Source organism: Hyperolius riggenbachi, chromosome 12 (assembly GCF_040937935.1).
Source record: "Hyperolius riggenbachi isolate aHypRig1 chromosome 12, aHypRig1.pri, whole genome shotgun sequence".
NCBI classification, from domain to species: Eukaryota; Metazoa; Chordata; class Amphibia; order Anura; family Hyperoliidae; genus Hyperolius; species Hyperolius riggenbachi.
In genome coordinates this window covers 204,982,903-205,006,058 of record NC_090657.1, presented here as the reverse complement: position 1 = coordinate 205,006,058, position 23,156 = coordinate 204,982,903, and the positions used below count along the sequence as shown (strand labels likewise).

The window sequence follows — 23,156 nt, the reverse complement described above, 5'->3', positions numbered from 1 at the left end:
CAGGAACTGCTGGATTTGATATCTTTCATATGATTACTGTTCTGTCACCCCTATGCTTTTTTTGGCTTGCTAACTTTTCTACTTTAATATGAATGTTTGTACCTGACTTGTTTATTGGCATTGTAACTTCTTGGATTTTAATAAAGCCTTTGAATATAAAAAAGCCCCGTCACTGTATCCTTGTCCACACTGAATAGCCGCCTTGTGCTCATGACACAAATGTTTAAAGCAAAACTGTAAACGGATAAGAAAAAAAATAACAGATTCACTTACCTGGGGTTTCTGCCAGACCCCTGCGGCCGACCTGTTCCCACGCAGCCACTCACCGATGCTCCCATGCTGCGGCTCACTTTCACTTTGCGTAGTTCGGGGGAACTGCACCGCGTGCCTCCTCGTTCATGTTCCCGTAGCCGAACGCACACTGCGCAGGCGCAGTAGAGATTTTCTTGTACTGCGCAGGGCGCTTCTAGCTACAGGAACGCGTACAAAGATGCGCATGGCCAGGGTTACAAGTCGACCTCCATTAGGGGAAAAAAAAGTGAGCCGTGGCAGGGGAACGGAGGATCGGTCCAGGACTGCGAGGGCACAGGTCAACTGCAGGGAGCTGGCAGAAGCTCCAGGTAAGTGAAACTTATTTTTTTTTACAGTTTACAGATCCGATTTAACTTTTGCTAAAATTTGTCACAACATTTTACCTCTTTCCCTAATGTCCCAGTATGTGGTGTCCTTTCTCCATGCTGCTGGGGGCGGAGCTTATGGGGAGGACCTCTCGGGCAGCTAGGCTACAAACCGTGCCTTTACTAGTGACGCACGCAGGCACAGCACACGGACACAATGTCACTGTGACCTGCTGTGCTGCTACTAGCACTGGCAGTGTCATTTGCAGGCATAGTGGCCAGATTGTCCCTCGATGATTGATCACATGTGTTGCCCCCCCCTGGGAATGGTGGCCCAGTGCACGTGCACAGACAGCAGATGCCTAAGGCTGCCCCTGGTGGCAGTGAAGAAAGCTTCCCCTTGCTTGAGGGATTTGTTAATTCAACCATAAACAGGGGATGGGCAAAATAATGGAAACACCTAACATTCTGGCATCGTAATCTTTGAACATGTTTCAAGCAATCAAAACTTGACATGTTACATTTTTTTTGTTTATTACTTTTGTTATTTGATTTGTTTAATTAAAATAATTTAATTGTTTTTTTTACAGATATTTAAACATAAGTTTGTTATAATTTATAAAAATGGCAGATCTCTCAGATTTTCAAAGAGGCCAAATTGTTGGTGCTCTTATGGCAGGCGCTACTGTAACAGAAACTGCCCGAATGCTTGGCATTTCAAGAGGTACTGTCTCAAAAGTAATGACTGCCTTTTAAAGAGAAGGAAAAACATCCTCAGCAAAGCACAGTTGTCTGAGAGAGACCGTCGGACTCTAAATCGAATTGCTAGAAAATGTTTCAAAGTGTTTAGAGTGGTGTAGAAACCACCAGAATTGGTCCCTCGAGCAGTGGAAAAATTTGATTTTTTTTCTGACGAATCAATCTTTACCTTATTTCTGACCTCCGTCCGAGTGTACGTTTGGAGACAGCCGACAGAAGCATTTCATCCAGACTGCCTTCTCTCAACCGTAAAACATGGCAGGGGCTCTGTGATTATCTGGGGTGCTATTTCTTGGAAATCCGCCGGGCCAATGATTTCCCTTCATGGAAGAATTAACAGCCAAGACCATTTAGGAATTTTGGGCGACCAAGTTCATCCTATGGTTCAAGAACTGTTTCCGGAGGGGAATGCCATCTATCAAGATAATGCCCCAATCCATACAGCTAGAATTGTTAAAGAATGGCACGAGGAACATTCTAATAAAGTTGAGCATCTTATCCGGCCACCACAATCCCCAGACCTCAACATTATTGAGCATTTACGGTCATTATTAGATATTCAGGTAAGAAGTCGATTTCCGCCGCCATCATCTCTAAAAGAACTGGAGGGTATTTTAACTGAAGAATGGGCTAAAATTCCTTCGGAAACAATTCACAATTTGTATGAATCAATACCTTGGAGAATTGAGGCTGTAATTGCCGCAAAAGGTGGACCTACACCACATTAAAATATATTTTGTTGATTTTCAAGATGTTTCCATTATTTTGTCCAACCCCTGTATATTGCATACAGCTCACTTATCCCGTCACAGGTAGCCAAATACAAGAGAAATACCTTCCTGCTCTGCCCTCAATGCCAGGCTTCCTCTCCCTCCTTTTACCATCTGGTTTGCCCGCCCATATAATCTATAATATAATATACTCCCGGATGAAGATCACCCAAATGTCTCCAAAACCTTTATATTGCTGTCCCTATTTCATGCCAGGCAATGTCCCCTCCTTTGTGAATGGAGGAGCGGCCTGGAGACCTTCAGTCTTGTTAGTTACTTTATATTCTGGCGTATAAGACTACTTTTTAGACCTTGAAAATCATCTGAAATGTCAGGGGTCGTCTTATACGCCGGGTGTCATTGATGTCGGGTGATACGCCCTATCCTGTTACCGCCTCTCAGATCTTGCTGCTGAGGACTGTAGTGAAGCGGCACAGGCACACATGTGCGAGATCTGAGAGGCAGAGAAGGAGGTAAATAGGATACAAGGGTGAGCCGGACGGGTGAAAGAGGCGTGTTTTATGGGCACAGCGCAATCTATTCTTCCATACCGCAGGTAGACAAGGAGATCTGACCAATCCGCTTAGGGAGAGGGAGAGTTGACCAATCCAACCAGTCAATCGCCTATATAGTGTTATATACTGGGTACCACATACAGTGCAGCACTAGTATCTGTTCATACATAGCACCGGTTTATGATGTTTTTTGTTTATTTTTATTTGGTGTGTGTTGGAAGAGGGGGGTAGTCTTATACGGCGAGTATATCCCAAACTCTATATTTTAACTGAAAAAGTTGGAGGGTCGTCTTATACGCCGGAATATACGGTAATTATTACACAGAAAATGCAGCTTACATTTAGATTCATTTCCCATTAAAGAAATGTAAGCATGGTAATGTTATGAACAGTCCATTAATCACCGGGACGTTAATGCTTTCCACAGGATTTCATTCCCTTTGGATATTAAAAAGGGATGGTCTGCCTGCAGGATTTCAGAGCTATTACAAAGTTAACTACATTTTTGTATTGGGGATAATAGGATAGAATAAGAGATGGTCTATGAGTTGCTGATAACTTTGAGTTGTTGCAAACTTTATGGCGTTTGGAAAAGAACCAGTAAAATCATCAGCTGCTCCATTTGATCGGTCTAACTGCAAACTGCCTGCATTTGCATAAAATGATTATAAAGTCATGTGACTATACAGCACAGCTCCATGTTTCCAGTAACAGGGGATTATGGGAGAGAATACAGAGGAGGCGGCCATGATGGTTCAGCAGCTTTATCCCCCTGCAGGACAGTCATGTGACTACACAGCACAGCCCCATGTTTCCAGTAACAGGGAATTATGGGAGAGAATACAGAGGAGGCGGCCATGATGGTTCAGCAGCTTTATCCCCCTGCAGGACAGTCATGTGACTACACAGCACAGCTCCATATTTCCAGTAACAAGGGATTATGGGAGAGAATACAGAGGAGGTGGCCATGATAAATCAGCAGCTTTATCCTCCTGCAGGACAGTTATGTGACTACACAGCACAGCTCCATGTTTCCAGTAACGGGATTATGGGAGAGAATACAGAGGAGGCGGCCATGATGGTTCAGCAGCTTTATCCCCCTGCAGGACAGTCATGTGACTACACAGCACAGCTCCATGTTTCCAGTTACAGGGGATTATGGGAGAAAATACAGAGGAGGCGGCCATGATGGTTCATCAGCTTTATCCTCCTGCAGGAGAGTCATGTGACTACACAGCACAGCTCCATGTTTCCTGTAACGGGGGATTATGGGAGAAAATACAGAGGAGGCGGCCATGATGGTTCATCAGCTTTATCCTCCTGCAGGAGAGTCATGTGACTACACAGCACAGCTCAATGTCTCCAGTAACAGGGGATTATGGGAGAGAATACAGAGGAGGCGGCCATGATGGTTCAGCAGCTTTATCCCCCTGCAGGACAGTCATGTGACTACACAGCACAGCTCCATGTTTCCAGTAACAGAGGATTATGAGAGAGAATACAGAGGAGGCAGCCATGATGGTGCAGCAGCTTTATCCCCCTGCAGGACAGTCATGTGACTACACAGCACAGCTCCATGTTTCCAGTAACGGGATTATGGGAGAGAATACAGAGGAGGCGGCCATGATGGTGCAGCAGCTTTATCCTCCTGCAGGACAGTCATGTGACTACACAGCACCGCTCAATGTTTCCAGTAACAGGGGATTATGGGAGAGAATACAGAGGAGGTTGCCATGACGGATCAGCAGCTTTATCCTCCTGCAGGACAGTCATGTGACTACACAGCACAGCTCCATGTTTCCAGTAACAGGGGATTATGGGAGAGAATACAAAGGAGGCGGCCATGATGGATCAGCAGCTTTATCCCCCTACAGGACAGTCATGTGACTACACAGCACAGCTCCATGTTTCCAGTAACAGGGGATTATGAGAGAGAATACAGAGGAGGCGGCCATGATGGTGCAGCAGCTTTATCCTCCTGCAGGACAGTCATGTGACTACACATCACAGCTCCATGTTTCCAGTAACGGGATTATGGGAGAGAATACAAAGGAGGCGGCCATGATGGTTCAGCAGCTTTATCCTCTTGCAGGATAGTCATGTGACTAACCAGCATAGCTCCATGTTTCCAGTAACAGGATTATGGGAGAGAATACAAAGGAGGCGGCCATGATGGTTCAGCAGCTTTATCCTCGTGCAGGAGAGTCATGTGACTACACAGCACAGCTCCATGTTTCCAGTAACGGGATTATGGGAGAGAATACAAAGGAGGCGGCCATGATGGTTCAGCAGCTTTATCCTCTTGCAGGATAGTCATGTGACTAACCAGCATAGCTCCATGTTTCCAGTAACAGGATTATGGGAGAGAATACAAAGGAGGCGGCCATGATGGTTCAGCAGCTTTATCCTCGTGCAGGAGAGTCATGTGACTACACAGCACAGCTCCATGTTTCCAGTAACGGGATTATGGGAGAGAATACAGAGGAGGCGGCCATGATGGTGCAGCAGCTTTATCCACCTGCAGGACAGTCATGTGACTACACAGCATAGCTCCATGTTTCCAGTAACGGGATTATGGGAGAGAATACAGAGGAGGCGGCCATGATGGTGCAGCAGCTTTATCCCCCAGCAGGACAGTCATGTGACTACACAGCACAGCTCCATGTTTCCAGTAACAGGGGATTATGGGAGAGAATACAGAGAAGGCAGCCATGATGGTGCAGCAGCTTTATCCTCCTGCAGGACAGTCATGTGACTACACAGCACAGCTCCATGTTTCCAGTTACAGGGGATTATGGGAATGAGGACAGCGGTCATAACCATGAGGTTCAGCCCATATCCTCCTGCAGAGCGGTTACAGCAGTGATGTGATAAAATCTGAGATATGTCTAGCAAGGCTCTCAGTACAACTGCCCTATAGCTGCCATGTATCATCACCAGTCAGTGCCAGAATTAATGATGCCCACTCTCAGCACTCTGTGTCCAGCGTGAGGATGATGATTGGCCAGTTAAATACTTCACCCCTCTCCTCGCTCTCCTGCCAATTATTTGCCAGACATTGCAAGTCACATCTTTTGAACATGAAATGATAATTCAGCTCTTCTGGGCTTATTAAAAATGGCTTAATCTGCGAGGCCTGACTCTGGTGGATTAATGAATCATGTGCTGAATTTTCATTAGGAATGTCTCTGTATCAGAGATAAACACAATGTTCCGGTGTCAGCATTGATCCCATCTATGGATTAACCACCAAATGAAGCCAAGCTCCGGGCACAGTCACAGCACATTTTTACTTCCCATTCAAAAGCCTATTATTATTATTACTGGACATTGTTTTGGGGGTTTTTTTGTAATAATAATGCTAACATTTGTATAGCGCTTTTCTGCTGTCGGACTCAAAGCACTCAAGATCTGCAGCCACTGGAACGTGCTCAAGAGGCAGTGTTAGGGAGTCTTGCCTTGAACTCCTTACTGAATAGGTACTGACTCATGCCAATATTTGAACCTTGGACTCCCATGTCAAAGGCAGTGCCCTTAACCAGTACGCTATCCAGATATGTTGATGCACATAATGCTGAAAATGTCCTCTTTCCTCATTCTTCACCCGCATTTCTGGTTCTGCGGTTTCTTAAAGAGGAAATTCAGCCAAAACAAACATACTGTCACTAAGTTACATTAGTTATGTTAATTAAAATAGATAGGTAATATCATCTCTTACCCACCTGGTTTTAAAAGAACAGGCAAATGTTTGTGATTTCATGGGGCAGCCATCTTTCTGGTTGAAAGGAGGCGACGGAGCATGAGACACACAGTTCCAGATGAGCACGCTAGGCAATGGGAACAACATCAGAAATCCCATCATGCTTTGCACAGCGTCAGGGGAAAAATGCCCAGGCAGATTTCTTTAATCGGGCGGGGCTTAGCTTCTGTGCATCTAAAAATGAGGCTTGGGTAAGAAAAACAAAGTTCTGATGCTGTGGAATTGTTAAAGAAACACCAAGCCTTTTCAGCGCTGCTGAGTAGATTTTTAGTCAGGAGGTTCACCTTAAGTTATGTACACAACTGAAAGACTTGTTCACACCTCCCAACTTTTTGAGAATAGAGAGAGGGACACTTAAGCCACGCCAAGGGCAAAGCCAAGGCAGAGACAAGAGAGGCTCCAGCCGCAGGGCGCATTGTAGGAGGGAGCGCACAACTCTCTCAGCTATCATTCCCCTATTGTGTTTGAAGCAGAGAGAAATAAGAAAAGGGGAAACATGGCAGTGACTGCAATCCAGATAACTAGAGATTAAGGTGTTGGGGGGGTTGGAGGCCCTCGGGCACCTCTTAGTCTAATAGTAATCAGTGTGTGATGGCTGGGGTGGGGGCTCTTTGGTGAAAGAGAGAGAAATGAGGAAGAAAGAGGGACAGAGGAATAGGGTTCCCAAAGAGGGACTGTCCCTCCAAAAGAAGAATAGTTCGGAGCTATGTTTGTCCAATAAATCTGTACAGACCATTGTGGTTTATGTACAGCTGAGTGGCACATTCTCTTACACACAGACACATTTTCTTTAGGGGCAGCTGGACAGCGTACTGGTTGGGGATGTTGCCTTCGATGTAGGATTTCCTTTGATTGCCTTTGACCAGGGTTCAAATCCTGGATCAAGCCAGTAGGTAAAAGAAAGGAGTTTTTGGTCAAGGCCCCCATAATGCTCCTGGTCGCCCGTGGAGTGAGTGCTAAGTGGCTTCAGCTCCAAAGCACTTTGAACAAATTTAAAGCAATTTAAAGAGGAAATGTATTGAAAATACCATAATGAATACAATTGCTTTATTTTTACAATTTTAATTTATAGATTATTTAGTTAGTGTGTTTGCCTGCTGTAAAATCTCTCCTCTCCCTTATTTACATGCTGAAATGTATCACAGGTGGTGACATCTTTAGTTCTGCCAGGTGATCTATACAGAATATTATCTACTGAGAGTTCTATGCACAGAGGGGGATACTACTTGCTTGGCAGTTGGAAAAATTCCCACAATGCCACAAAGTCCATATACAGGAAACTGTCAGGACCATGGTCAAGACATCACACTGTGGAAGGGGTTTCACCACAATATCAGCCATAAAGACTCCCTTGATAATCTATTCGAGAAAAGGTAAAGCACTGTGAGTCCTCAGGGAGAAAAGCGCTCTATAAATATTATTGTTATTGTTTCTTGTGGGAAAGGGGTCATCAGATAAAGGGACTCCGAGCTCAAAATATAATAGAAAATGGTACTCACCTGGGGCTTTCTGCAGCCCAGTGTAGGTCTGGAGGTCCCATGCCGGCGTCCTGGCTCTTCTCCCATGGTCTCCGCAGAAATGGCTGGCCGGCGGCTCCCAGCGACACTGGCCCCGAGTGTCGGGCTCCTTTTCCTCAAACGTCATGGCTGACGTCACCACGACGGCCACCTCGCATCATCACGGCGGCCGGCGTGACAGTATGGCGCATGCGCGATTAAACTGCGTATGCGCTGTACTGTCACGCCGGCCGCCATGATGACGCGAGGTGGCCGGCGTGGGGACGTCAGACGTGACGTATACAGAAGAGGAGCCCGACACTGGGGGCCAGTGTCGCCGGGAGCCGCCGGCCAGCCATTTCTGCGGAGACCATGGGAGAAGAGCCAGGAAGCCGGCGTGGGACCTCCAGACCTACACTGGGCTGCAGAAAGCCCCAGGTGAGTACCATTTTCTATTATATATTTTTAACTTGGAGTCCCTGGCGTTCAATTTTCCCAGGATTTCTGTGCAAAAAGTGATAACATTTATTTTTAAAACTTTTTTTTCCTGTAACTTGCCAAAATGTGTCAAGCAAGGGTCTAGTATTCAGTGCAGGAGAGTATTGATGTGTATGCACATTTATACTGTTAATAGCATGTTTTTATGGATGGATATATCTGTCCATACCGCTAGGAAGATTAATGATTGGAATGAAATTCAAGCCTTGGTTATTCCAACTTCATGCCCCTTATTTTTGTGCTCTCTGGTGCGTCATTTGTTATCAGCTCCTAATTGCCAATGAGGTGCTTAAGCAGGCTCTGACTAAATGTATCTTATTTGCAGGTGGTCAGGGCCATCTCTTCCGAGAATCTAGTGTGTGCAAAAAAAATCCCGAGTGCCGAATCATCTCAGCCCAGCATAAGATGACCGTCTCCTCTTCCTTATTCTTCCAGTTCTGCCATGCGCCATGCCTGTCCCTCCTCGCACGCTACCTAACAACAGAACGTGTCGCTGCCCTCTAGGCTAGCGACATGTCTGTACAACACTTGACCACAAACTGCCACCTGAGTGACGGAGCTCTGGTCCCTGTAGGCAACAATGATTCTGCATGTGTAGGCACCGTTATACTATTACAGGGACTGAAGTCTATGACCATGGTAGGATTAGATTGTGAGCTCCACTGAGGGACAGTTGGCGACATTGCTATCCAGGAGATGAGAGCTCTATTTCAATAAATAATCATAATTAGTCACAGCGCTCTAGCATAACAGGTTCTGGTCACACATCTTTGGTAGTTCAGGTAGTCATTGGTCACACATCTTTGGTAGTTCAGGTAGTCATTGGTCACACATCTTTGGTAGTTCAGGTAGTCATTGGTCACACATCTTTGGTAGTTCAGGTAGTCATTGGTCACACATCTTTGGTAGTTCAGGTAGTCATTGGTCACACATCTTTGACACTTCAGGTTTTGTTAATAATTAGTCACATCCTTCTGCACTTCTGTTTTTGTCAATAAGTCCATCCCTCCGCCCGCCCCTTTAACCCACCACCTGCTTATGCTTATAAAATAAATACCCATATTTCTGCTTGGTAGGATAGAGTTCTGCAAGTCAGACGAGACTGTTCAGAGCTTTCAGGAATAAATCCCTATAACTGTAACAGACATATGTACTGTAGGTATTTAGCATGAGGAACTGACTATTCATGGATTACTTGGCCACAGTACTATGTGCTTTCTGCAACGCATGTAACAAAAAGATCATCATTTTCAAATGCTTGATTTAAAGGGACACTGAACAGAGGTAATACAAACAAATTTGGGCTTACCTGGTGCTTCCTCCAGCCCCCCATAGCCCGCACAGTCCCTCGGTGTCCTCTAGGTCTCCTCCAGGGTCCTGCTGGTGGCTCTGTAAATCTGGCGGTTCAGTCTTTCAAGTGCCACACACGTGTAGGACACACACACACACACACACGATTGCCACACACAGCGACGGACGCAATGACACGCATGCGCGACTTTAGCGGAATTCGCCAGCGAGACCATGGAGGGGACTCAGAGGACGCAGAGGCTGCTTTAGAACAGGGGTGTCACACTCAAAAGCTAAAACACAATCTAAGTCATGGACCAAATTGTTTATTAAGATTTAACATTCTCAAACTCAGAGGTGTAACTATAGCGGCTGGGGAGGGGGAATATGGGGGGCTATCGGGGGGCTGCTGCTCCTCCCCCTTCTACATAGCAATGCAATGGAGCAATGCAATATTTACCTGGTTCAGGACAGCATTGGGTCTCTTCTGTTTTTCCTGACTACCACACACTCTATGCTGCATACCTCTGGCTCCCAATGCAGATAATGTGATCAGGAGCTGTATGTAAGCTTAGAGCATGTGGTTGCTAAGAAGAACAGAAGACAGCCAACGTAGCACTGGAGCAGGTAAATATTGCACTGCTCCCTCCCAGGGCTGTGGAGTCAGAGTTGGAGTCGACGAGTCTGAGTCGGGGCAATTTTGGGCACCCGGAGTCGGAGTTGGAGTCGGAGTCGTGGTTTCAGAAACTGAGGAGTCGGAGTCGGGAGTCGGATGATTTTTGTACAAAATCCACAGCCCTGTTAAGTATTAGACTAAGGAGTCGGAGTCTTAGCAATTTTGGGTACCCGGAGTCGGAGTTTTAGTCGTGGTTTCAGAAACTGAGGAGTCAGAGTTGGAGTCGGAAGATTTTTGTACCGACTCCACAGCCCTGCTCCCTCCTTTACACCAAGGGTAGAAGGAGCCAGTGAAAGAAAAGGTAGGTGTGTGCATCTGTGCAGGGCAACGCTACCACAGAGGCAAAGAGGGCAATCGCCCCAGGGGCACCCAAGGTGTCCTCCCATCTTAAGTGTTGCTCCCCAGGGTCTCTGCAGAATTGCTAGGAGGGCCATATTCCACCCACGGGCCTTGAGTTTGATACCTGCAATTTCGATGGAACGTGATCTTATCTGAAAGGTTGTACAGATTGCCTTTCTAAATCACTGAATGATTTCAATCAGGATTCAGAGTAATGAGATTAACAATCATTTTTTTCTTCTATTAATATAAAAAGATAAACTCCTGCAACTAGTAAACTCATAGATGAACTCCCATAGCCAGTTACATATAGCCATAGTTATAGATACAGTTACATATAGTTATATTGAGCCCCTGAGCAGAAAACATACTTTTTGATGACATCATCCAGGTCGCCCCTCCTCTTGTTGCTCTCAGACATTTTGTCATAAGTCATCTCAAAGTGCGTTTGAAACTCCTGCATTTCACAGATCTGTAGAGTGTGTGAGGCAGCCTCTCGGGAAGCACAACAATTCAGGGCCTAGAGGAAAAATTAAGGAAACGTCTGAGTAGAAATTAAAGAAAAAAAACTTTTTTTCACTGAAAATCAGACACGGCTATCATAGAAGAGTACTGCTGCCCCAGGGCCCTAGGCAAGGTAGTAGACTTGGGGCCCTCTTGAGGTCCTTTTGGTAAGCTGAAGTGGAGAGGGGTCAGAGAAGGAGGTAGGTGGGGCCCTTGACACCCACTAGGCTCCAATCAGCTACTTCGGTTGCCTGGTGGATGATCCTGCTCTGTGCTGCCCAGGCCACACACTCATATCTGCGGAACAGAAGCAGGTACGGCTCTACAATAACACTTACATATTGTGATATGATGTTAATACGTTGACTGTTGTTGACTTGCTCTACATAACTAAAATTTCAAAAGATTATTATTTTTTTTTAATGAAATCTGATAAACTTGTAAAAGCTGCTTCTTTTCTAGCATACACCTGACTGACTTCCTGTCCAATATTACCATGGTAAAAAAAAAAACGAGGGCTAGTTCACATTAGAAGCGTGAATCGCGAATTGTGAATGTACAAAATGTTGTGTTTTTTCTGCAATTTACACTTGTGATTCCCGTTCAATAAAACAAGAATCACAACACAATCGTCCCCAAAGCGCTGCATGCAGTGGGTCTGCCATTTGTTCAGATCGCAAACGCCTGCCGTGAGAATGAGCCCATAGGGATACATTAGCTGCAGCGCTTTGCTGATCGCCGGCTATCAGCAAAACACTACAAAAGCGCCCAGTGTGGACCAGCTCTGACTTGTAACGTGTTGGGCACCTCTTATCAGGGACATTTCTGCCCTTTTTGATGCCCAAGGCAAGGCAGCTGTTGCCTCCCCCTCCCCCCTAAACTTACAAATAGGAAGTCTGTAGATTACATTAATTGGCTTTGCAGATAGCAACAATTAATCAATAGGTTAGACACAAAAATATTGTTTCTCAAATCAAGTCTATAAAGAATATGCATATTACTACCAAACCAGATACATATCACTGGCTCAAACCGCATAACAAAACATTCCTAAAAATGGTAAGAAAGGTATGCAGTTACTTAATAAAAAAAAAATACTGTTTGTGTGAAGCCTGTGTCTTTACAGGTTGGAATATTGTCCTGGAAATCCAGTTGCAACAATCAATCAATACAATTCAATTACAGATTAAATAGCTCAAGAACAGTACCTGCCATTATTGTTATGCTATTCAGGCAACTTTTGATATGTTGGTAATGCCCATTAAGGCAGTGGCGTATCTTTAAGGGTGCAGGCATGGCTTGTGCCATGGGCACAACAGCACCATGGGCTCCATACCTGCCCCTGTCCTGCCACCTCGTATGCTGCCCAGGCCCTTCACTGCTGTGTCCAGTCCCCACTGGCTCTATAGGCGCATACACACGCCTGTTTTATTCAAACGATGGGTCGCCGAGCGTAACGTCACAACCAGCCTTATCAGTCTGTACACACACGGAAACCGTCGTTTGAATAAATCAGGTGTGTGTACGCGCCTTATGTCACAGCATCAGTCAGACATCTGATCAGCGGCAACCAAAGTGAGAAGATGGCACATGGGACCCCCACAGACACACCACTGCATATGTGGAAGTGACATCAATAGTCACTTCCGCATGTGCAGTTCTGTGTCCTTAAGAGGGGCACCTGTTTTGCTGCGTTCTGGACAGAGAGTAAAATCTCTGCAGTGGGAGGAGTTGGACTGGGTCAGGTGATCTGAGCTCACAGAGAGAGACTGGCTGCTCAACCCTCCCAGCTCCTTCCAGACTACCTCATGGGTGAAGAGGGAAAGGGGGAGGAGTTCAGACAGCTGTCCCTCCAATATAATTGCACCGTCAACAATAAATTAAGCTATTGGAGCCAGCCAGGTATGGGAGATATATTTGTTGAAAACACACAGACAGCTGCTGCTTACCCCACCCTCCATGTGTTTTACATTTGCATTAAATTAAATATATGAAGAAGGAAAGGGTATACAGATACATTGCTGCACATAAAGTATTCTTATCAGGTGGCGGATGGACGCACCTCTTCAGTCCTCTCTCCTCCACATAATAATGTGTCCGGATCAGTCTCATCTCTCTGCTCCTCTGCGTAATCCTCCGCTTCCCCTCCCGCCTCCTGAAACAACAAGGAAGAAGTGGTTTAAAGGGGAACTGAAGTAAGAGGTATACAGAGGCTGCCATATTTATTTCCTTTTAATCAATACCAGTTGCCTGGCAGCCCTGCTGATCTATTTCTCTGCAGTAGTATCTGAATAACACCAGAAACAAGCATGCAGCTAGTCTTGTCAGATCTGACTTTAAAGTCTGAAACACCTGATCTGCTGCATGCTTGTTCAGGGGCTATGACTAATAGTATTAGAGGCAGAGGATCAGCAGGGCTGCCAGGCAACTGGTATTGCTTAAAAGAAAATAAACATGACAGCCTCCATATACCTCTCTCTTCAGTTCCCCTTTAAAAAGAGACACTGAAGCGAAAAAAAAATGATGATATTATGATTTGCATGTGTAGTACAGCTAAGAAATAAAACATTAAGATCAGATACATCAGTTTAATTGTTTCCAGTACAGGAAGAGTTAAGAAACTCCACTTGTTATCTCTATGCAAAAAAGCCATTCATTTCTATGACTTTCAAAAGTCGTGGAGAGGGCTGTCTTCTGACTTTTATTATCTCAACGGTTTACTTTTCCTCTGCCAGAGGAGAGGTCATTAGTTCACAGACTGCTCTGAAAGAATCATTTTGAATGCTGAGTATTGTGTAATCTGCAGATATTATAGAATGATGCAATGTTAGAAAAAACACTATATACCTGAAAATAAAAATATGAGAATATTTTCTTTGCTGCTAATCTTCTAGTAATTATTCATAGTACACAACCAATTCATTATATCATATATATTTTTTTTTTGCTTCAGTGTCTCTTTAACAATAACAATAACAATAACATTTATATAGCGCTTTTCTCCCTGGGGACTCAAAGCGCTGTGACCCTGCATTATGCAGTCTCAAAGGCTAGGGAAAAGAGGTGAGTTTTTAGCCTTTTTTTAAAGCTGTCCAGAGAAGGAGCCTCTCGTACTGATTGTGGAAGTGAGTTCCATAGAGTAGGGGCTGCATAGGAAAAGGCCCGAGCACCAAATGTTAAGTGTATCCTGGGAATAACCAGCTTCATCTTGTTGGCAGAGCGGAGGGTGCGTGGAGGGGCATAAAGTTCCAATAGATCCGCTTTAAGTGGCACAATAAAGAAACAGAACAGACTTCAGAGAGGATGACATGATCCAATTACAGTTTCTACAATATCTTACTAGAATGGAAATCTGGATCGCTATTTAAACATATGCGGGACATGACTGCAGTTGGGACAGGTGACATAAGCCTGCCCCTCTACTCTCTCCCCCACCCCATTGTTGCGGTTTTATGTTGCTTTTAAAACTAGGCACACCTTTGACATAGCCGCTGGGGGACTTGGGCGCAGGATACAGCTGATATATGGCTTACCCTGCTCCTGCACAAGTCACGGTGGCGGTAATTACTATTCCACCTCCAGGTCGACGTGGATGGTGGGGAATGATGTAATTCGATCCAATTACAGTGTTTTAAAAAATTGACTTAAGCTCTGACTTCTGATGGCACCGAAGTTACTTACTGTTCGCTGCTATAGCTGTAATTCCTATTATGGCCTATGGTGGCGCCAGCTGTGCCCAGACCTCCTGCACTGTTTTAACAGCACTCGTTCTATAAAGCTGAGTACACACGTACGATAACGATCGTTCAAAAACGAACGATAACGACAATTGGACCGATAATCGTGCGCTCCAAATTTTCCAACGATCGTTTTTTGGGACGATAACGACCGTTATCGTTCAATCCGACCGATCCAACCCGGCGGATTTTTTCGAAAGATAATCGTTCAATCGTTGCAGTGTGTACAAAGATCGTCCGATAACGCATGTTCTTATTGCCTGTCATAACGTCACTTCCGTTTGCGCACGCATTTTTTAATCGTTCGTCGTTCAGTACTTTATACTTATATCGTTCACGTGTGTACACAATCGTTCATTACGAACGATCTTTTCCGTCTAATTTGAATATCGTGTAAACGTCACGAATCGTTCGTAACGAACGATCTTTATCGGACGTGTATACGAACCTTTAGTATTGTCTTTGCGTCACATCGCATTGGAAATGTGCATGTGTAATTAATGGGAATAAAGTTTAGTGACAGTTAAACACATTTTTCTTTTTTTTGGTACTAAAATGTTTTATTGAGGTCAATGAATACTGAGTAATACATATCGTAAATGTAGACAAATGGAACATATAAGAGAAAAGTATCCAACAAGCCAATAAGTTCACTTCAGGCATGCAGAGGAGGACCTCAAATTTTTTTTTTTTTTTATAATAAACAACTTTTCTGCTGAAAACAGATATGAAATAACAGTGGGCTCCAACAGGGAGCAACAACAAAATATAGTAACAGTGATCCCATCGAGAGGAAAAAAAAAGAAAGAAAACAAAACAAAAGAGACAGATTTACAGGATGATGTAAAGCAGCCTAATTAAAACTGTTTTTTCTGGGGGGGGGGGGGGGGGGGGGGGGTTTACTGTACCCTAATTTGTTAAACACATTTTTCAATAGAAAAGACATAATATAGAAATCAGGGGCCTCAAACTCGAGGCCCGCGGGCCATTTGCGGCCCTCGAAAGAATATTTTGTGGCCCGCGACGGCAAAAGCTTCCTTATAGTTCGCTTCAGTGCTCCCAAGTAATCCGCCACATCCCCGCCGCTAAACGAGGGCTGCAGAGCCCCCAAATCGCCCGGGGGGCAATCCGCCGGCATTTCCTGGAAGGGGCAGAGCTTTCAGCTTCAGCTCTGCCCCTCCTGACGTCAATTGCCGCCTCTCCCCGCCCCTCTCTGTGAAGGAAGAGTAAGAGGGGCGGGCAGAGGCGGCGATGTGCCGCGATTGTGAAATTCCTTATGCGGCCCAGCCTCATCCTGACTTTGCCTCCTGCGGCCCCCCAGGTAAATTGAGTTTGAGACCCCTGATATAGATCTATACATCAGTCTTGAAAGAGGGACAAATAAGGAAGAAAGAGGGACGTAGGATTTGGTTCCCAAAAAGGGACTGTCCATCCAAACAAGAGACAGTTGGGAGATATGGTAATAGTCTGTTGGACTGCAGTCTGAGCACATGGAGAGCAGTGCTGTCCTGTTTCTGAGCGGAGAAGTGTTTTACACGCCATGTGCGGAAGGCCGAGGAAATCTCCTTGCTGAACATTGCCTGGGAAGGCAGCTTTCCCTGCTCACCGTTTCCTCACATTATGCCATGATGGATGGCACCTTGCAAGCGGCATTAACACAGAGAACGGGAAAGTTCAGCTGTAATTAATTGGCGGCTGTGCAGGTGTTAGTTTAATTTTCCTCCGCAGATGGGTGTCTGGCGGTGACAAAGGGAGGCGGCGGAGCAGTTATAAATTACGGGTGAGCATGCTTTATATGCGCCACAGAGAGGGCGTCCCGTTCCTGCAGAACATCAGGCCCTCAGCTAATTATCCATTTCCATGCACAGCGCGTCAGCAGCAGAACGCAACCTCCGCTATGACCTTATGAGTGACGCCACGCGCCAACCTCTCATGGAGCAACCCTAAATATAGCATCTCCCATTCCCCTCTAAAGGACAACTGAAGCGCGAGAGATATGAAGGCTGCCAAATGTAGTGATTTTTAAGCAATACCAGTTGCCTGGCTGTCCTGCTGATTGTCTTGCCTCTAATACTTTAAGCCATAGCCCTTGAACAAGCATGCAGCAGATCAGGTGTTCCTGACATTATTGACAGAGCTGACAAGAATAGCTGCATGCTTGTTTCCGGATTTATTCAGCCACTACTGCAGCCAAATAGATCAGCAGGGCTGCCAGGCAACTGGTATTGTTTAAAAGGAAATAAATATGGCAGGTACATATCCCTTTCACTTCGGTTGTCCTTTAAAGGGGGCTCTTTAGTCAGAGCTGTGTGTCAGCAGCTGCACTGAAGGCAAGTAGGAAATTCAGAGGCCGGTACTGAGTCCAATTGTGCTTCCCATAAATTTACGCTGCACCACATGCGCAGTAGCATCCTGTCCTTACCCCAGAGTCTATGGCGGCCTAGAGAGGGAACAGTAATCTATGCCACTGAGCATGCGCAAGAAGGCAGCTTTAAGCTGGCCAGTGGCCACTAATGGTCCAATTTCTAGCAAAAAATCGTTCGAGCGATCAGAAATTCTGATTGGATTGGTTGTAAATAATCTCCATTGGTGGACACAATCGATTATGAACGAGTAAAAAAAATGTCGCCCGAATGAATTTTCGTCGAACGAAAATTTGGATTTTCTTGGTGGTCGTGATAGATAGGAAGCAATGATTGGTTAGTTGATGGTGTAGTGAACGATTTTTCGTCCGCTCAGAATTTCTGATCGCTCGAACGATTTTTCGCTAGAAATTGGACCGTTAGTGGCCACCTTTAGGCAGAGGCGTGCAGGCATGGTTTGTGCCATGGGCGCCACAGAGGCGTGCAGGCATGGCTTTTGCCATGGGCGCCACAGCACCAGGGCACCATGGCTTCCCCCCTCATTCCTCATTCCCCACTACCATACCGGGGGATGCCTCTCAGGCATTTGTACCTGCTCTTATGCTGAAGGACATCTCTCATTACCTATACGGGTGTGGGGGCTACTTATACTGGGATACATGCCTCACTACATATATTGGCCTCACTACATATATTGGCCTCACTACATATATTGGCCTCACTACATATATTGGCAGGGGGCTACTAATTATATGGGGGTTACCTGTCACTACCTATATTAGGGGGGTTACTCATACTGGGGGACACCTCTCACTACCTATAATGAGATACACCTCACATTAGCTATACTGAGGGCCTACTTATACTGGGGGACACCCCTCGCCACTTATGCTAAAGAAGGCTACTTGGACTGGGGAGACACCTCTAACTACATATACTGGGAGGGCAACCTAAGCTGGGGGCTACCTATTCTAGGTTAACCACCTCTGGCTACCTAAACTAGGGTGCTAGCTCTGGTTACTTATATTAGGGGGACTTGTAACATTGCAAGAAAATAAGCTGTTATTATGGGGCAAGGTGGTCTAACTGGGGGGGGGGGGGGGGGGCAATTTCAGTGTTTGCCATAGGCGCTATTCTACCCAGATACGCCCCTGGCTTTAGGGCAGCACAATCGGGCACTGCACCGGCATCTCCTGATGGCAGCATTGCACTGGTCTGATCTAAAAGGCCCCTGTCACAGTATCGCCTTGTGTTGCTCTCCATTGCCGTGGCCAGTAGTCTCTACTGGCTACAGTACCCGCGGTGCAACCAGGGCTGTGGAGTCGGCGTCGGTGGGTTTTGGTACCGACTCCACAGCCCTGGGTGCATCGCGGCGGAAGTGGTTCAGACAACGCAGACTCTGCAGTGCATTGCCAAGCGGTATGGATGACAGGCATTTCCATAGGAATCAATGGCACTGCAACAATTTATTGGACAATTGCACCGTGGCATATGTGAAAGTAGCCTAATAGTATATGTGCATTGAGGTTTTCCAGGGAAGCAGATATTTGCCACTGATGAATATAAGAAACACATACCCTGGAGGAAGGGTCACCTGAGTTACATGGTGACAGGCCAGGGTTTACAGACATCATTGTACCGTTTTCCACAATGGAGATCCGCAGATAGGGAGTTAGTATAGCTGAGGTGACCCAGCAAGAAAGTCCATAGGGAACAGTTCACCAATCACAGCATTGGCCTTCATTCACAGTAAATGTGCGGTAAAGACATTTTTAACAAAAATCAGACGGCAATTACCATTTTTCCCCCCACATTTATAGCATTTTTTTCTGAGTGCAAGTAAAGGTCAGCGAGACTCACGTCCGCGGCTGGTGCCGTCCTGGCCACAGGGATGTGAGACTCACGTCCGTGCAGTTTGCGGAGCTGCACGATTGTGTGGGAGAAAGCCCGCGACCGCGTTAGCCCGGGCACCAGGGGGATTGGTGGAAGGGGACAGAGGTACCCTGAGCCAATCCGTTCTTGTACAGCGAGAATGATCACTATTTTTGTTCAAAACCAGTGATCATTCTCAGTCGTGCTGCCGCGCTCCCTCCCACTCGCTCTCTCCTGCTGCCGATCGCTAGATTAATGAATGGGAACTGAGTTCCCTTTCATTCATCTCCCCTGTAGGTTCCCGTGATCACCGGCGGTGAGGTGAGATGCCTGCGTCATTCCGAAGTAACACAGCCACGCATGACTTCCCATTTGTGTACTTGTTGTACGCAATGGAAAATTAAACGCGAAGACATCTTGTGGCCAAATAATAAAATTACACCTACAGATTGTAATAGATTGCGGAAAAGCGGACTGGCAGCGAGGCAGCTGGTTCCGCATCCAGCTCAGCGGTTTACACGCGGCGTCGTGCGTCTGATGTGGCTGGGCCTTCTAGTGCACACAGATTGAGGAATGCGCGCGTGTTGAGAGGCAGAACCTTTATGACAAACGAAGAGGGATCAGCTGACCAGGTTGGTCAGCTGATCTCAGAGCGGGCGGCTATTGGTTGATCAGCGATGGGTGGCGCCGGGGAGCACCGCTCTATATTTAGTTATTGCTGGTCAGTCTCAAGTTGTCTGCCGTTGCGAACACTTACGTGAAAGCACTCAGACCATAGTCAGATCCCACAGTGTGTTAGAACCAGGAGGACCTGGGAATTCACACTGAGCCAGATTACTTCTGTGTTATTATTGTGTTATACTTCAGACTAGTTCCAGGGTGTTGAGACCACGGACCTCACACCCAAGACTAGGGATACTGTGTTACCATTGTGTTATACTTCAGATTAGTTCCAGGGCGTTGAGACCACGGACCTCACACCCAAGACTAGGCCTTGTTTGATATCTGTTATGACCTATTGCTTCCCTGACTCTCCTTCTGCTTTCTGATTCGGTACCTTGCATTTCTGATTACCTGTTGCCAACCCTGCCTGTCCCTGGTTACCGAATCAGCTTTCTGTCTCTGTACCTTATCTGCTCGTGTGTTGCCGACCTATCCTGCCCGACCTTGCGAGCTATCCCTCTCCATTGAGGGATTAGTCTTCAGTGCTGCTTGTGACGCCCACCGTCTAGGTGTCACTTAGCCACAGGGCCTTCCTGCTATTCAGCCTGGGGCTCCACCCCCTTGGAAGTCTCAGGCTGCTGAAAGGTCTTCACACTTCCCAGTGGGAGGTATTTCTCATACTGCCAAGGACCACCTGCTCCTCGGGTGGTCCTACTCAAAGTCATTACTGTTGCACCAAACACTCACACTATATAGGTGTCCAGAGGTTAGTCATACTCGGATTATTGGCGATTCTGCAGATCATCCATAATCGGGTATATATCTGTATTGCTGGTGATACTGCAGATCACCAACAATCAGATTCTCACTGGGTGTTGACACCGATCGTTGCACAGATCTTATGGAATACATTTTTTTATATGTATGTCAAGAGGGTATATTACTATTAAATTATGTTCTTAAAATTAGTGATGGATGTAAAACTGTATGAATGCACCTTTAGTTCCAAATAAAATATTGTCACCATACACTGTACTAGGGATATAATTTAAACGTTGCAATAACCAGGAAAATGGGCAAATAAAATGTGTAGCTTTTATCCATAGTTTTACGTTTTATTTTAAAACTATAATGGCCAAAAACTGAGAAATAATGATTTTTTTCCCATTTTCCTTTTATTATTCCCATTAAAATGTATTTAGAATAAAATAATACTTAACATAATGTACCAGCCAAAGAAAGCCTAATTGGTGGTGGAAAAACAAGGGATAGATCATTTTGTTGTAATAAGTAGTGATAAAGTTATTGGGGAATGAAAAGGAGAAGCACTGAAATGTGAAAATTCCTCTCGTCCATAAGATGAAAACAACTCGCGGGCTGAAGTGGTTAAGGATGAAAAATGTGTTTTTTTTCATTATGAATTTTTTTTGCGGAATTTACCTCTAAGGCCTGGAACCCACTACAAAATGCTATCGCTATTCGCAATCGCTAGCGTTTTGTATGAGCTGTTTGCAAGCGATTTCATGAGCGTTTTCAGGAGCGATTTGAAAAAGTGTATTCAATTTGCCAGCGGTTGTGTAGCGATTAGTGTTTTAATTCAGATTGGTCCTTTCAATTAATTGTAATATTGTTAAAGTATGCAGTAACTTCAAAACGCTAACAAAATTGCTTGTGCAGGTTTTGATGAGCGATTACGCCAGCGTTTATATACTTTACATTGCAGAAACGCTAATCGCTAACGCTAAACACGAAAAATGCTGCATGTCCTGAATTTTGCGATTTGGTAATTGCAATTGCTCCAGTGGAATTTGGCCCATCCATTATCAACTGAGCGTTTAGGGAAACCGCTAGCGGTTTGAATAGCTCCCTAAACGCTCAGAAAATCGCTCTAGTGGGTTTGAGCCCTAAGACATACATGTCAAACTCCAAGTCTGGCACTCAGAGCCATTACATTTGGCCCTCAAGTGGTTTCCCCACTTTGCATTATGTTTGGCCCACTCTAGACCACCAGGGAAGCTATATTGGAGGTGAAGCCCTAGATCACCAGGGAAGCCATATGGGGGAGGTAGCGGGAAAGCACTAAACACCAGAAAACTGTATAGGGGAGGATGGGGGCCTCTAGACACCAGGGAACTGTACAGGGGTTTGAAGGGGGCCATTAGACACCTGGGAACTTTGTTAGCGAGGAAGGTAACCAGCAGACATTGAAATTGGCCCACGACCAGTTCCCAATGTACTATTTCGGCCCACTTTGTATTTGAGTTTGACATCCCTGCTCTAAGATAAAACATTTTTACTGACATGTTACCGCACTTTTATCACTTTTTGACCGCACTTTTTCCACAAACAGTAATTTCAGGTGGAAAACATTGTGAATGTGGACATGGTCATACTTCAGTCAGCAACTTTCCAAAGCTTTGTTACTGCTGGTGGTAACTCATTGTGAATAGAGGCAATTGTCTACAACCTGAAGCATTCTAATTGGCTGAATAGTGCGGCCATATTATTACTACAACCCATCAGAATTGGTATGGCATGTAGACACAGCGTTTTGTGAGTAGCACTCCCTACCATGTGATGTACAGATGTCAGTGGCAAAAATGACAGGCAAACAGTTGTTCCTCTCACCTTCCTTCCAGTAACACCTTGTGTATGGCTTGCTCAGACGTGTGCACTGCGGAACAGCATGGCGGAAATGACAGGTATCGCAACTGAGGGTACAAAGAAGGAAAGAAACATCCAGGCACCTTCCGTCCGTAAATTTATTGTGCAATGTTCACATTCATTAGGGTTACATACCACAGGTGCATTCCACGGGTGGTCAATATGGTGGCTGTGAGGTGGAGGTGGGGATGCCGGGCATCAGTTGGGGCTTGCGACGGCCGTTTCGCGTCTCGCTAGACGCTTGGTCACGCTGTGCTCTAACCTACAAGTTAGAGAAGGTGCTGTCCACCCAATCACATTGAGGCCTGGAACCCACTAGAAAGTGCAAAATGCTATTGCAATCGCTATCGATTTGTGATAGCGTTTTGTAAGCGATTTTGGGAGCAATTTCCCTGCTTCTATCCAGTTCATTAGAATGGAAACGCTCCCAAAGTGCTGCATGTTCTGTGATTGCAATTGCTCAGGTGGTATCTGTCTCATCCATTTACATTGGCAGAGCGTGTAGGGAAATCGTTAGCGCTCACTAAACACTCAAAAAAATGCTCTAGTGGGTTCCAGGCCTGACAGAATTTCCCTATGGACTTTCTCACTGGGTCACCTCAACCATACTGGCTCTCTGAATAGATGGACATG

The 23,156-nt window shown here is 45.6% G+C and overlaps 1 protein-coding gene across 1 annotated transcript in view; it reads right to left on the bottom strand.

Annotated features, from left to right (window-relative positions):
- Window positions 1-23,156, bottom strand: part of LOC137541031 (myosin-16-like) — a 284,543-nt gene that overhangs the window by 226,950 nt on the left and 34,437 nt on the right. The window contains exons 4-5 of the mRNA XM_068262177.1: window positions 13,287-13,379; window positions 11,092-11,240 (exon numbers count right to left, since the gene is read on the bottom strand). Of these exons, the coding sequence (XP_068118278.1) occupies window positions 11,092-11,240; window positions 13,287-13,379 (242 nt within the window). The remainder of the gene's footprint in view (window positions 1-11,091; window positions 11,241-13,286; window positions 13,380-23,156) is intronic.